The sequence below is a fragment of the Melanerpes formicivorus genome, unplaced genomic scaffold (assembly GCF_026170545.1).
Source record: "Melanerpes formicivorus ecotype bairdi unplaced genomic scaffold, bMelFor1.0.p_v2 SCAF_28, whole genome shotgun sequence".
Classification (NCBI taxonomy): domain Eukaryota; kingdom Metazoa; phylum Chordata; class Aves; order Piciformes; family Picidae; genus Melanerpes; species Melanerpes formicivorus.
The window spans coordinates 2,253,732-2,269,097 of NW_027142380.1; the positions used below are offsets into that span (position 1 = coordinate 2,253,732).

The 15,366-nt window shown below is 40.7% G+C and overlaps 1 protein-coding gene across 3 annotated transcripts in view; it reads right to left on the reverse strand.

Annotated features, from left to right (window-relative positions):
- FHIT (fragile histidine triad diadenosine triphosphatase) overlaps window positions 1-15,366 on the reverse strand; it is a 640,545-nt gene that overhangs the window by 158,815 nt on the left and 466,364 nt on the right. For all 3 annotated transcript variants that reach the window (XM_068154236.1, XM_068154237.1, XM_068154238.1), the window contains 2 exons: window positions 1,054-1,199; window positions 159-188 (listed from right to left, as the gene is read on the reverse strand). In XM_068154236.1, the coding sequence (XP_068010337.1) occupies window positions 159-188; window positions 1,054-1,199 (176 nt within the window). The remainder of the gene's footprint in view (window positions 1-158; window positions 189-1,053; window positions 1,200-15,366) is intronic.

Genomic DNA, 15,366 nt, shown 5'->3' on the forward strand with positions numbered 1-15,366 from the left:
ATAAAAAAGTATTTACAGCTATGGGACACTTGGGATTTTTTTTTTTGATCTCAAGGATGAGATAATGATGCAGCAATGGTCTGCAGATGACTAGTTTTGATCTTTTATTAGTTCTTATAATTGTCTCTTAATTCGTACTCTGCATAATAAGCACTCACCTTCACCGTTTGTCCAGCTTCGGGGCCATCCTGTAGGCAAAGGGAGAAGCCTCTGGTTAGAGGAGCTAACAAGGATCACACAGGAATTCAGACATCTTCCTCAGTAATGATTTACATCCAGTTGCACTGTATCATAATTTAGTGTATTTTCTCGGGGACTATTCGACACAAAGTTTTTTTCCCATCGGACCATGGCAAAGTGAAGAACTGCTTAGACCACAAAAATGACAGTTGTTATTTTTCATTCCTTCAGATCACATTTTTGAATAGCTAGCAATAGATTTCTTATCCTTGTGAATATAAAATTAGAGAGAATTTAATCAAAGCGTGCTTGCTTAAATTCTTATTCTGGTGAAATGGGCTTAGTCTCCTGATTTGCTTTAAACAGAGCTTTGCTATTTTGGTTTAAAAACACCCTGCACAAATAACAGAAAGGTCATAACTGATAACATATTTACATGGCTACATGTCTTTGCCTGCATATAAATAGCTGTGGGCAGAAATTACCTGTTTCCATCACAAGCAGCAGGTTACCTGCTGAATGGGGAAATGTACCTGGCTTCCATAGGTCAAACCTGCAAACACGTCTTTGAAAGAAGAGTATTTGCTGAAGTACTCACAAGCAATCACTGTGCCTGGGAATGTTCACAGGGTTATTGCAAGTTTCGCAGTTATTAATGACCCAGACTTTTCTGCTGGTTTGCCTCCTCGTGTTTTTTTCAATGCCAAACCTGCCAGGCCGCAATGCAGCTACTGCAGGCCTTTTTTATTATTATTATTTTGCATTTATTGCCCCTTGAAGTTTGAATGTCCTTTTGTCATTGGACTAGGGAAGAAGGATGAAAGCCTGATAAAGCAAACTGTTAAACCTTTTTTAGTTGACTGGTTTACAAACCTGAATGGAAATGGTGAGCGAGGTGCCGCAGAAGTGCTTCTCCACCGCATTGCCAACTCTTTGCGCCGTTTGAAATAAATCAGCCACTTCTTCAGGACGCAAGTCGTGGAAACGCTCCACTGGCCGCAGAGGGCAAACAAGGACATCTGAAGGTGGTATCGTCAAGGCACAAAATGCAAGTCTGAGTAGTCCCGAAGGACAAACATCTCACAGTATCACAGTATCACAGTATCACTTAGGTTGGAAAGGACCTCGAGGATCATCGAGTCCAACCTGACACCACAGACCCCATGACTAGACCATGGCACCAAGTGCCACGTCCAATCTCCCCTTGAACGCCTCCAGGGTCGATGACTCAACCACCTCCCTGGGCAACCCATTCCAATGCCGAATGACTCGCTCGGTGAAGAACTTCCTCCTCACCTCGAGTCTGAACCTCCCCTGGCGCAGCTTGAGACTGTGTCCCCTTGTTCTGGTGCTGGTTGCCTGGGAGAAGAGGCCAACTCCCTCCTGGCTACAACCACCTTTCAGGTAGTTGTAGAGGGCAATAAGGTCACCCCTGAGCCTCCTCTTCTCCAGGCTAAACAATCCCAGCTCCCTCAGCCTCTCCTCATAGGGCTTGTGTTCAAGGCCTCTCACCAGCCTTGTTGCCCTTCTCAAAAAAATTTTTTTTTTACCACCACAACGTGAATTTAATCCTGACACATCTACATCTATATCTCAATCCTTAGTCTGTAACCTGCTCCTGACCACATTTGAACTGCACAAGTTCTTCCTCTCTGAGGGTTTCAGCAAGAGCAACTAAAGCACAAGGCTAAGTACAGAGAATCATATGATGCTTCATTCAGAAGTTTCCTTAACCCCCCTCAGATATAGACAAAATGACTAAACTAAGCTCCATATCTTAATAGAGACATCTAAAGGACAGCATGTTTTTTACAGACCCAAAGCTACCATTTTGACAGAGAGATGCTTGTATTTAACGCATCTGAGAATCGGAGACATTTCCTTTTGTGATTACAAATGGGAGAAAGCCAAAGGAATTTATGGAGGGTTTGAGTGTGTCATTGGAGACAGCAGTTCGACAATGCTTTCCACATATGTGGTATGGATTTTTGACAATCTTGATCTCACACTTCTAATTTTAGGTACTGAAAGGTGAAAAGCTGCCAGGATGCTGATAATAGCAGATAACTTATTTCTGCATCAGATTAATTACCATTCACAAGGAGTGCACCCCTGTTACAAATATCATATGTTTTTAGAAATACATTAAGATAATGAAGACTATTCCCTTTTAAGCATGCTGTTCACAACACTGTAAATAGGCTTTGATTTTATTCTATCTGCGCTGGTGACTGCGCTTCATGAGTCAGTGAAATGAAACTATAAAGCAAACAATGGAAGTACACACACTATTCACAGTCATCTGATCTGCTGTGTTCACAGAAATTAATAATTGCTACGATTCCTCCCTTGAAAGTCAATTTAGTAGCATTATTAATAGGGTCGGAATTTTGAGCAGAGCCTCAGATGTGTAAATCCAACAAGCAGTACCTAAGATTTGGTCCTCAATTCAATTCCCTGCAGACAGTATTTATTTGTTTTTTTCTGCCTTACAGTATTGTGTTTGCAGAATGAAGACCTCAAAATCACCTTTAACACCATTTGAACTTTCATGACCAAAGGCTATGAAAATTAACAGCTTCTTTTTTTCCAGTATTAAAACAAGCGTTCAAAGGAGCAAAGAAAATGAAGTTCTAGGCTATTGTATTATAGTCAACTTAATTTATTTTTACTGAGTCTTGAAGCCTGCAGGTATAAGGAATATTCTCTCTACTCCAGGAAAGGTAACTAGGAGATGCACTGTAGTTAACAGGTTCACACAAAGGTTACATCAACCTGATTTTCAAGAACCACATGAGACGTTTGAAATAAAGAAAGATTAATACATGGGAAAGATGATTTATTTCCATAAAGAGAGAGACAATATGCTTCCATTCACCAAGTTCATCACAGTAATCACATTTATAATTCTGATTGGAGAGAAAAAGGCATTTTCTGGAAATAAAGAAGGAGGGGCTGGTTTTGATCATTTTTCAGAGTCCAGATGAGGACAGACAAGATTGCAATGGACATTTGCTGAAGCGGGAGCAGATTTTTTTACCAAGTGAGCTCCACACTTACCAGCTTGCAACAGAACAGAAGACGACTGGCCCCAGTTTCTGGTGTTAATCTGCTTTGAAAACCTGACCCTTATGTTTATTTTTTAGTAAATCATCACCTATGCCACTGCTATTCTCTTATCCTGTTACAATGTAAAAAGGGGAAATACATATTTAGAAAGCAGGTACTTGGAAATAAACCAATTCTGCATGGGGGGCAGAAAAAGCTAGCTTAGTGAGTTTTTAGTTCTAAAATGCTGCACCTCTTGGCAAGCTACTGGGTATAATAAAACTCCTGTAATTTATTTGTGCCTTCCCAGCACACTGTACAAGCTTCCATAAAGGATGCTATTGGCTCAAGTTAGGGCCCAAGGGAAGAGTTGGAAACTTGCTTAGCAGATCTGATTTCCATACCAGGAATAAAGAATAGAAAAACTAATTAATTTTACTCATATAAAGGAAATCCATGTCAACACTAAAACAGGAAAAAGGACATTCTTTTAATCTGAGTTCATTTTTCAAAAGGAGAGAAGGGAAGCTTTTACCCTGAGGGCATCTGATACTTAAGTAGATAATTATCCTTCTTCTGCAGCACTGCTTTATTATCATGGGTCAATGAACCATTTATAAATGAAGAATTTCCCCTCACTTACCTCTAGCAAAACTGCTGCTTACATTAAGACAAGTTTCCTTTAGAATTTTTCCCCAGCAGTTTCTCGCCCTCTGACTTGAACACGCCTCACCAGCAATTGTTTGTTCTCTACCTAGCTCAGGGCCACAGCCACAAGTATGAAATTTTCCATTAATCATGGCTTCTACAACCTTCTATTAGCACTGTATGATTTGCCACCGTGATGCATTGTGGAAAACGGGGGCTAAACACCGCTTGTGAGCATTTTCATTTCCACAGCATGCAGCACAGGGAGAGCGCGGAGTGAGTGCTGGCCATGACGAAGACAGGACATCTGTTTTATCTTCTTAATTCTGTCACTAATCTGCTTTGTCGTTTTGGCAAGTTGTCTCTGTACCTCTCCCTCTCCCCTCTTCCACACTGTATCTGTCTTATCTGCTTAGATAGCATTTGCCAGTCAGTGCAATGGATGTTTTGTTACTAAGCTGTGAGGCTTTCCATTCATGTGGGGCTGTGAAGTGCTCCCACAATATCAAACAACACACCCATAAGCCATGTCATTCTGTAAAAAGGATTTTCACTTCCTCCTTACGTTACCAAGACTCATTTACAACTCAAACTAGATCTTAACCATATTTCTGTCTTTGAATGTGATAAATAATTCAAAGGCACAATCACGCGCCGGAGCATCTTTACTCAACTTACCATCATTTCAAAATAATTCTAAAAGAATAATGATAGAAATTCTGAATCAGAGCTAAATTAACATGAGAATGTAATTAGGGCAACATTCAAGTTATATTTAAACATGAATATATAAAGAGGCAAATGTTAAAATGAATTCATGGATTTGAGGTCATTGAGAAAACAACCATCCACTGCAACTTCAAATCATAGTTTCTAACTGCTGGTTTTAATACTTGGATAATTTTTAACCTGATATCCCAGTCAGATTAAAATCTGGATGGATGCTCTGCTCACCTCAAAATTCTTGCAAAGCTTAAAATTAAATAAACTGTTCATTGCTTTCTGCAGTTACCTGCTGCAAACACTGCTATGAACTACTGATGTGTTTCATGTGACTGTCCATGAAAGACGCAAGTGAAAGTGAGTCTGTGTGCAATTACTCCTTAGACACAAGCATCCAATGCCATCTGAGATGCCTCAGGGCATCCAGCTGCCAATCCAGTAGGGCAAGAGCCTTCCATATGCCCCGTGCCATATCTGTCAGCCAGGTGGGAAGCCTGAGTCATCTTGGGGTATTAGAAATTGCAGTAAAATGCTGATGTTTGGGCAACAACCCTCACCTTTGCAGAGTGGCTAAGCAGGACAAGAGGCTGATATCCAGCAGACATGCTGCATGACTGAAGACACCATTCTGCCTGCAGATAGTCTGAATTTTATTTTTCCTTTCTCTAACCACCATAATTAATAATTTTGTGATTCCTTCATTCATTCTTAACTGCTACTGAAATTTCTATTTTTAATCTTTGATCTGCACAGCTGTCACTTCTTTCAAATTCTCTGAGTCACTTCACATCATTAGAATCTGTGCCATTTAATATGTCAACTTCTCCATTTTAAGGGGTGGAAAACCTTTACACCTTATTATAATTTCTGATTGTACATTCCTCTCTAGATCTTGCAGGAGCCTCTTAACAGATTTACTCTTTTCCTAATACCAAAATACACATACACAAATCAATATGCATGCCCTCACACACACTAAAAGCTTCATTAAAGATTTATTAAACAATTAGGAATGTCAGTACTTTCCAAAGACTACCAGTAGACAGTAGTCTAAAACTCTAGGCATATTAGTGGAAGTGCATAAACATGAAGTAGCAGTAAAGCAACAGTGGATCAGACCTTCATGCTGAGCTAAAAACAAAGGATGACCTATGATTTCAACAAAATCACTTGTCCTTATATATTGGGCACAGTAGAGCGCACTCTGAACAACCTTGGGCAGGTTGTTTAATGCACCAAAGCCCATGAGCCTCCCTCATAACTCAAATTAACAGCCTCTGTCTGCTGGTCTATTAAGACTGTAGCGTGTTTGGAGGAGCTCAGACTCATGGCCAAGCAGGCATGGTTCAACAAGTTTCTGCGCACCAGCAGAGCAAGGATGCTGAAACACGTGCCAGCTCTCAGCCCTCGACAGTCAAGGTTGCACACATTTCTGTAAAACTCGCTAATTTATTAACTTTTTAGATCACAAGGACTGGAGCTCTTTGAGACTGGCATTCAGAGGCATTTCCTACTGCAACCTGGCTCTGCTATGGGTACCTGGGCACTATCAAAGCTATGTTCTGTTGTGCTCAGCCCAAGTACAAATTGCCCATGTACATCTAAGTATTTAAGGATATGTTCAGCCCTGGATATTGTGGGTCAGTACTGAAAAGTGAGCATTTGTTAGCCATCCAACAAACTTAACTTAAGCAATCAGAGAGGGCTCAGATTCCACAAAAAAACACAAAACACATGGCCAACATCTGCATGCTGACCACTTCAAGCACTCTTTTCCTTCCACTAATACACTGACTTGGGATTGAAATTCAAAGGCACAGTAACATTTTTTACTTGCTTTATCTGAATTTTACTTTGAAGCCTAAATGGCTGCAATTTTGCATTTAAGGTCTAAGCCAGGCTCTGTGTTCCCATCAGTGGGATTCTGATCAACGTCACAAAGTGCCCATTACAAATTTTCACACATAACTATCAAGGTCCACAGGTTCTGTGCTTCTGAAATGTTGAAAAAAATCACTTTGGGGAGGGGTCAATAACCAGAAAGAAAATTGAACAAAAGGAAACCCTAAAGAGGTTAAAATTCTTTTTATGTGACTGAACACAGTTGTTTTCTGGTCAAGTTCATTAGGTTGCTATACAGAACACATACTTTCTGTTTTGTCTTGTGTATTATTTCTGAATTTGAACTTCAAACAGGACAATGCAAAGCTTCAAAATAGAAAAAGAAATAACAAAAGGTCTTCAGGTACTGACATTGTAACAACAGGAATAAAGCTTTTAGGTTTTGGGGGGATTGTTTCTTTGTTTGATGTTTTGGGTTTATTTTTGGTTGGTCGGTTTTGGTTATGTGTATGCATTGATTTCGTCTTTTAGAGAAACTAATTAAAAACATTAAAGCAGTGAGGTTTTGTTTTGTTTTAAACATGGAAGGCTTTAAAAGAACAAAATACAAAGGAAAAATGTAGAGCATCTAAAAGTGAAAGGGTAATCACTTCCTGATGAAGCTCCTGGGTTTGACCAAGATTGTTAGTTTTCTAAAACATTTGTTAGGAAAATAGTTTCTTTTCAATGTGTAACCTGGTCACATGGGGATGGAAATACTGTTCCTGTCCAGGAGACTTTCAAAAAGACTTTTTATTAACAAGGCTTTCCTCTCACAACAGCATGAGAAGCAAAAATCTAACCCAAGAACAAACAAACAAACAAACGATTTTAAAGATGAAATGTGGAAGCTGATACAATTTCCAGAACTTTTAAAAGTCTTGAAATATTCATTCTATTATTCTAACACTTTCACACAAAAGATGGTTTGGTTAATTAAAGTTTTTCTTAATAATTTAAGTTTGGAGAACTCGTTAAAATGGACTTTTTCATTACTCTTTTGGGTTTGACTAACCCAAGTTTTTCAAGTATAAAAAGATGTCCCAAACTATGGTACCTACAGAGACTTAAAATTGCTTCGTGTATTTCATAAGCTTGGGTGATTAACTGAAATCACAGTAGTCTTTGTCTTTCCCTTCGTAAGCTTGGGTGATTAACTTAAATCACAGTAGTCTTTGTCTTTCCCACTCCCAGATCAAACACTTCAATCATTCACAGAGCAAGAACTCCTGCCTTGAAGATCAGGGCTTTGCTCACTTTAAGATTAATAAAGACTGTAGCACCATGGACACCTCTTTTGAACAGCAAGAAGCATTTGAGAGACGTGTAGAGATGGTGTCCCTTGAGTGCAAGGCTGTTCAGTGGCCAGCTCAGCACTCACTGAGGTGGAGAAACAATACTGTGGTGTTGCTGCTGGAAATACAGTGGCCAGAAGCAGCAGCTGCAGAAGAGAGCAATAAATGATTATTCCTGGCTATCACATCCATCTGTATGAAAGACTTTTTCTGCACATCCATAAGCTAGCTGATGGGAATGCAGAAATAACCTTCTGTGGGGAGTTGGGTGAGGGATTATTCTTTTCTTACACTCTGTTTTGCATGAATTTGCATCAAGTGCCCCAAGCAGAGAGAATCAGTCAGACGAAGCTTCAGGTATTAAAACTCACCACAATATTGTCCCCTGACTCAACTGGGGAGTGTATGTAGGGGTATTGAATTCATCACTGCATCTAAGCAGAAGTTTTCTTTGTTCAGAAGCATTAATTGCTAACAGAAAGAAGTCCCATAGCTCAGAAAAAAACCACGGGAGAATGCAAGACTAATAAAATTAATATAACTGAAAAACATCTGCAAGTCATTTATCTTTTTTCTGCCCTTGAACAATTCTTCACATTTTGAAGGCTACAGGAGCAATTTCTCTGTGTGAAGAAAACAATAGAAGTTCCACAGACACTGCTTATAGGAAGAGTCAAAGCAAAACCAACTGAACTAGAGCACACACCTACACAGGCAAAGCTTCAAAAAGCCTTTAAAAAGAGAATCCAATCCATATTCTGCTTCATTATGACAACATGTGAAGGCATCCTTTCAGTCCCCACTAAACTCACTGAACTAGGATGTAGATAAAACTACAGAAATGCAAGAACTAATGTCTCCCACCCCCCACCTCCTCTCCACCCTCCACTCTCCCAGTATAAACTTAATTCAATAAAACAGAGTGACTCACTTTTGGAAGGAAACCTGTAGTGACTATTAGATTATGAGTGAGCATCTCATAATAGGAAGTGGAGGAGCACTCCTTAGTAGGTTTTAGAGATAGAATGGAATTTAAATATATTTTAGAAGGGTGCTTTGGTACAACACACAAAATAGTGCATAAGGGAACTTGCTAGATTGGGAGAAAACTTACCTGTGAATGATGAAGTTGATTAATAACCAATGAAAATGCAATAAAATTACAATTAAAGTTGCTTCAGACTATTATAACTACACATAACTCTTTTTTTGGTTGATCTTGCTATGGTACATCTTAGCATTAATAAAACAGTAAGATAAGACAAATTATCTAAACAGTTGATGCAAACATTCAAGACCAAAATTGATGTGGGCCCAGGCAACCTGATCTAGTCGGAGGTGTCTCTGCTTACTGCAGGGAGTGTTGGACAAGACAACCTTTGAGGGTCCCTTCCAACTCAATGCAATCTGTGAGGTAGCTCAGTACATGTTTACACTAGTGCAGAATACCAGATTTTATGAAGAAACAGAGAATTAGTGGTTCCACTGGATCCACAAGCAAGCAGTGCAAATCTTTGGCATGGATCTCTTTGTACTATGATATGTTTTAAGACCACACAGCAGCTTTTATACAGGGGTTTGTGGATTCGGTTGTTTTTTTCACTCCACCTGGTCTCACCCTACTGAAGTTACTTAAAACAATTCTTCTACAATAGATCAGAGAAATGAACAATAATTTTTTTTTTTTCTGGTAGAAAAAGAAGCCCACACATCTAATTTAAATATAGATCTGGCTGATAGGCTAAGTCATGCCAGATAGCACACCAGAGTACAAAGTACTGCTACTCAAAGTACAGTGACTCCACAAGACAGAAGGCCACAGCAGGGAAATGTGAGATTCAGAACTGTTCACTTTTCATTTTAAACAAGCCTTTCATATATTTGATATTGCCTTTAAATGCCTTTAGGGTATGTCAAGTAGGTCACTAAAAGCTCAGTTCCTCATAGTGAGTGGTATTTTACTGTAGGATTCACTCTTTTCTGCTAGCTACTGACCTCAGGGGCAGCCTTGGGCAATAGCAGGTGCCTAAGTGGAACCACAGTAAGAATAGCCAGGGGAGAGTTTGTGGCTAAGAAACATACCTCTGAGGTCTTTCTTTTTGTGGAAATTTATTGCAGACCTAAACTTACATTTGTACCAGGAATTATGATCTCATTCTACAATCACATTAAGCTTTTGATCTTGGAAGGCCCGAAAGCAAAAACCAGTGGCTAGATTGAAAATGCAAAAGTCCCAATATTAAAGTATTTCATCTGCAACTGTTATGATGCTCTGAGAAGATCAGGTAAGGAAATTCCAGGTAAGAACTATATCTATATTGCTGTGGATGATATATCCTACTTCTAAACATATAATGAAACTATTCATAGCAACAGCCACGCCTGAAGGTGACAGCAGAAATCCACATGCAGGGAATGGAATGGAATGGAATGGAATGGAATGGAATGGAATGGAATGGAATGGAATGGAATAGACCAGATTGGAAAAGACCTTTGAAATTATCAAGTCCAACCTATCACCTATCTAATCAACTAAACCATGACACCAAGCACCCCATCCATTCTCTTCCTAAACACCTCCAGTGATAGTGACTCCACCACCTCCCTGGTCAGCACATTCCAATGGCAAATCACTCCTTATGTGAAGAACTTCTTCCTAACATCCACCCTAAACCTCCCCTGGTGTAGCTGTGTCCTCTTGTTCTGGTGCTGGTTGCCTGGGAGAAGAGACCAACCCCCACCTGGCTACACCTCCTTTCAGGTAGTTGTAGACAGCAATAAGGTCTCCCCTTGAGCCTCCTCTTCTCCAGGCCAAGCAACCCCAGCTCCCTCAGCCTCTCTTCATAGGGCTTGTGCTCCAAACCCCTCACCAGCTTTGAGCAACACTTAGAGCAGGTTTTAGGTCTAAACATTGGAGCAATGGTGTTTGCCATACAAAGCTAGTATGTTCAAGGAAAGCAGCTTAGCAAGTATGAGTCTTCTTCAAATAACCTACACCACCAGGATGGTGCACTGAATTCAATTTACCAAACTGAACCCGGCTGGAATTGCAACATGTTGTTGCAAAGCCTCATTTCAAACAAAGGAAGTAACCTCTCCACCTGAGAATAAGAAACAACTTGTGATGAAATGCTTCAGCACTGAGGCTTAATTAAAGCTGTGGCACCATCATATTCAAAAAATAATGTTATCATTATGAAGTTGTATTCTAGCTCGTGATTCAGGGACCATGGGGGAATAATTAATTTCTGAATATCTGTTATGACAAATTTACTTGCTTGCAATTTATTGGATGCCATATTTCAGACAAAGTTTTATTGGAAACAAGCTTTAACCTGGTAGAAGGATGCCACAGAATGTGTTGGGAATTAAAGTTCTGTACAAGCCGTAAGAATTATTGACACTGTTGTCTACCGTATTTGAAAGTAAAAGCCGTGGGGGGTGGGGGGCGGGGAGGGAGGGTGGAGTGGGTATCTATGGCAGGAGGCTGCAATAAAATAGATGAATATTTGGTGAACCTCCTTGGGATTTAGCTTGTCTAATTTTGAAGGTAAATTCTTATGAGTGGCAGTACAAACCACTGAATTTGGAACTGTGAAAAGCCAGTGCTTTAGGGCAGTGTTAAAATATTTTGCTGCTTAAGAAGTTTCACTCCTCCCATCCTCTTCTGTTTTTTCCAGAATTCAAGTTCTCAAGGAAGGTTTTGTTGGACCTCCTGCTTGAGAAGTTGGTAACAGATCCACTTCCTCCAACTATCTATCAATGGCAAATGATCAAGAGCTTTAGACGTACTCTTTGTGATTCTGCACTAGGTCTATGTGAACAGCACAGAGAAAGATGAGCGTGTGGTAGCACACGGCAGACCAACGGTACCTTCATTTCATAACCAGTCAAGCGTCAGATGGAGGAATGCAGAACAAGATCAATTATCAGAGTGTCACAGGGGACAATGAACAAGTTTGGATAATCAAGGTTTCAGGTAATGAAGGTAATTTTGAACGTAATTGATAGATAATGAGGAACATGAATAACAGGGAGGTTTGGAGAACTGAATTTGGATCTTTCAGACTGACTTACACTTAAGTGTATTCCTCAAAGAATATTGCAATATATGCTGGGGTTTTCAAATTTTGAAATGGAATGAACCACCTGATCGCCAATAATTTCTCAGAACCGCTCCCATTAAAATCACTGGAGAGCTGTGTTTGTCTTAAGCTGGAAGCTGTCAGGGTATGCTTTGCAACACTTAGTTACTGAAATTGCTTCTAAAGCAAAAGGATGAACTATGCTGTTCCCTGGAACTATTCCATGAAAGCAGAATGTGCCTAAATGTCAATGGTGAGAAAGAAACTTTCCTGCAAAAAAAGGAGTGCTCTCTACATCCCTTGCAGGAATGGCTTAGCCCTCTGTGAGAACACCAGCACCTTCAGGAACAGCCTGGAAAACAGAACCTTCCATCTGCCTTATGAAAGCTATTCAGCACACTTGCACAGCAGAAACACAAATCTTTGCCCTGCAAGATCACATCTTTGCTGCTGCATCTAGAAATAAATCTGCCAGTGTATTTCCATCAGTTCCTCTGAATGCTTAAAATGCAAAGTCCATGGCAAAGACCCTAGATGAGTATCTTTACTGCACTGACATAGTCGAAGTGAATATAGTAGAGAGATGACTTTGCAAGTAAAAGATCTTACTACTGCTTTTGCATATTTTTTTTTCCTGTTTAGAAGGACCTACTGAAAACTGCACTGTTTTCATCTAAAGGAGTTCTACATTATTCACCAGTGAAGCCCAGGAGCGTGCACATACCCTTCTGTGCATTCAGGAGAACAAAGGATGACCTTTAGAAACCTTAAGAGTTGGAGAACAAGGACATTGAAATGGAGAACAAGGGCAATGTAACTGGAGGCTGATAGAGGTATTTGAAAACGATGAAGAATACAGCAATAGCCTCTTCTGCAGTTTACTTATCTGAGGATTAAAACAACCGGTGCAGCAAAGCAGGGAATCAGCTTTCACTCAGCTGCAGTGGAGGAAAGGTGGGGTGGAAATACCAAAGCCCCTGTGTAGTGTTTGAGCAGAGATTCAGAGGCAGTCAAACATGAAAAGAAATTATTTTAAGACACTGTTCTTTAGCTACTTAATTTTGACAACTTATTTCATAACTGCTTTAACAGAAAAAGCTTGATATTGACAAGAATGTTCACAGAAAATGCATGTCTCAGGGGAAAATACTCCCAGAGATGCATTTTCCCTCACCTGCCAGTGGAGTCAGTTTTGGATAAGTCATACTTAAGGACTAAGTCTACCAGATGTAGATGACATCTTCAACATGAAACTATCTGTAAGAAACCCTTCTTTTAATAAAAATTAAAACTCAAGCAGGGATGGCAAAACACAGCTTACAAAGTGTCTGGGACAATGACAGCCATAAAGGAAGAGGAAAACAGAAACTAGGCCCCTGCTCTGTTTTTCCCTTGCATATTCATCCTATAGTTTAATCTGTAATGAACCTTAAAGCTGATCTGCCTTAAGCAGGGACACCTTCCACTAGATCAGGCTGCTCAGAGCTCAGCCTGGCCTTGAACACTTCCAGGGATGGGGCATCCACAACTTCTCTGGAAGCTTGTTCCAGTGCCTCTCTACCCTCATAATGAAGAATTCCTCCTTATATCTAATATAAAACTACCTTCCAGTTTAAAGAATAGGATAGGATAGGATAGGATAGGATAGGATAGGATAGGATAGGATAGGATAGGATAGGATAGGATAGGATAGGATAGGATAGGATAGGATAGGATAGAATAGAATAGACCAGGTTGGAAGAGACCTTCAAGATCATCACATCCAACCTATCATCCAACACCACCCAATCAACTAACCCATGCAACCAAGCACCCTGTCAAGTCTCCTCCTGAACACCTCCAATGATGGTGACTCCACCACCTCCCCGGGCAGCCCATTCCAATGGGCAATCACTCTCTCTGCGTAAAACTTCCCCCTGACCTCCAGCCTGAATCTCCCCTGGTGCAGCCTGAGACTGTGTCCTCTTGTTCTGGTACTGGCTGCCTGGGAGAAGAGACCAACCTCTGTCTGTCTACAACCCCCCTTCAGGTAGTTGTAGACAGCAATAAGGTCACCCCTGAGTCTCCTCTTCTCCAGGCTAAGCAAACCCAGCTCCCTCAGCCTCTCCTCATAGGGCTTTGTCCTGTCATTACATGCTCTTTTAAAAAGTCCCTCTCCAGCCTTCTTGTAGGTACTGGAAGGCTGCACAAAAATCCCTCTTGGATAAGGGCAATAGGGACCTGTGTCATGATTGCTTCCACAGATGCTGTTGTAATGCTATTATTGTCATTAATGCTCACTGTTCCTGGCTCTGCACACCACAGCTTGGTGTTTCAGCATGCACAGTACATAAATCCATGCTCTCATCCAGGACTCCTGCAATATTCAAGAACATGAGAATGAAGAAGACAAACTAGCAGTTTAACTCTAAATAACCTTATTTTGTGTGTGTGTCATCTGAAACCATTACTTTAATGTGATTATCTGTTTTTATTATTTCCTTTCTGTGGACTTGGAATAAAAACACAACTGAGACTCTCTCAGACACGGTCATTGGCATCATTACAGTCTTTCTGCTGTCATCAACAGAGATCTGATCTGTAAATCAAGTTAAGACTGTAAGGGCTACTGAAGAGCAAGCACTCTTTATCATCCTATTACATACCCAAGCTACCACTTCCACTGGCTCACTGAGAAAAACAGACTGTTTTAGTTCCTTTACATAAGCAGAGAAGTTCTTAATGCACAGATTATTGACTTAGTGGGGTTTTATCATGTCCCCATGCACCAGGGGATTCCTTAATCCAGGACTTCTTTACATGATCTATTTTCATGCCTTTTTTTATTGTCACAGTCTGTCATTTTAATGATTTACAAATCCAGAACCACTGTATGCTTAGCTCCTTAACAGGTGCTCAAGGAGCATGGAGGGAGCCAGGCATTTCACCCATCCTGTTTACCCTCTCACCCTTCACAAGCACTGAACCCCATCACACACAGCATGATGAAACCCTGCAAGGCTAAGCACAGCACAGTATTGCGTGGCACAGCGTTGGCTTTCTGCACAAAGGAGTTGAACCATAGAACGCATTGGGTTGGGAGGGACTTTTAAAGGTCATCTAGTTCAATCCCCTGCAGTAGCAGGAACATCCCCAGCTCCATCAAGCCTGACCTTGAATGTCTCCAGGGATAGGGCCTCTACACCTTGCCAGGCAACCCATTCCACTGTTCCACCACCCTCATAGTAAGCAACATCCTCCCAATGCCCTGTCTAAAGTCACTCTTCTCTAGTTTAAAAACATTGCCACTCATCCTGTTCCTACATGCCTTTGGAAACAGTCTGTCCCCAGCTTTCTTGTTGACATTCTTCAGGTACAGGAAGGCTGCTATAAGGTCTCCCCTGAGCCCTCTCCTCCTTGCTGAACAACCCAAACACAGCCTGCTTTTGTAGGAGAGGTGCTCCATCCCTCTTGATTATTTTTATGGCACTCCCCTGTGCCCACTCCATCAATTCCATGACGTTTTT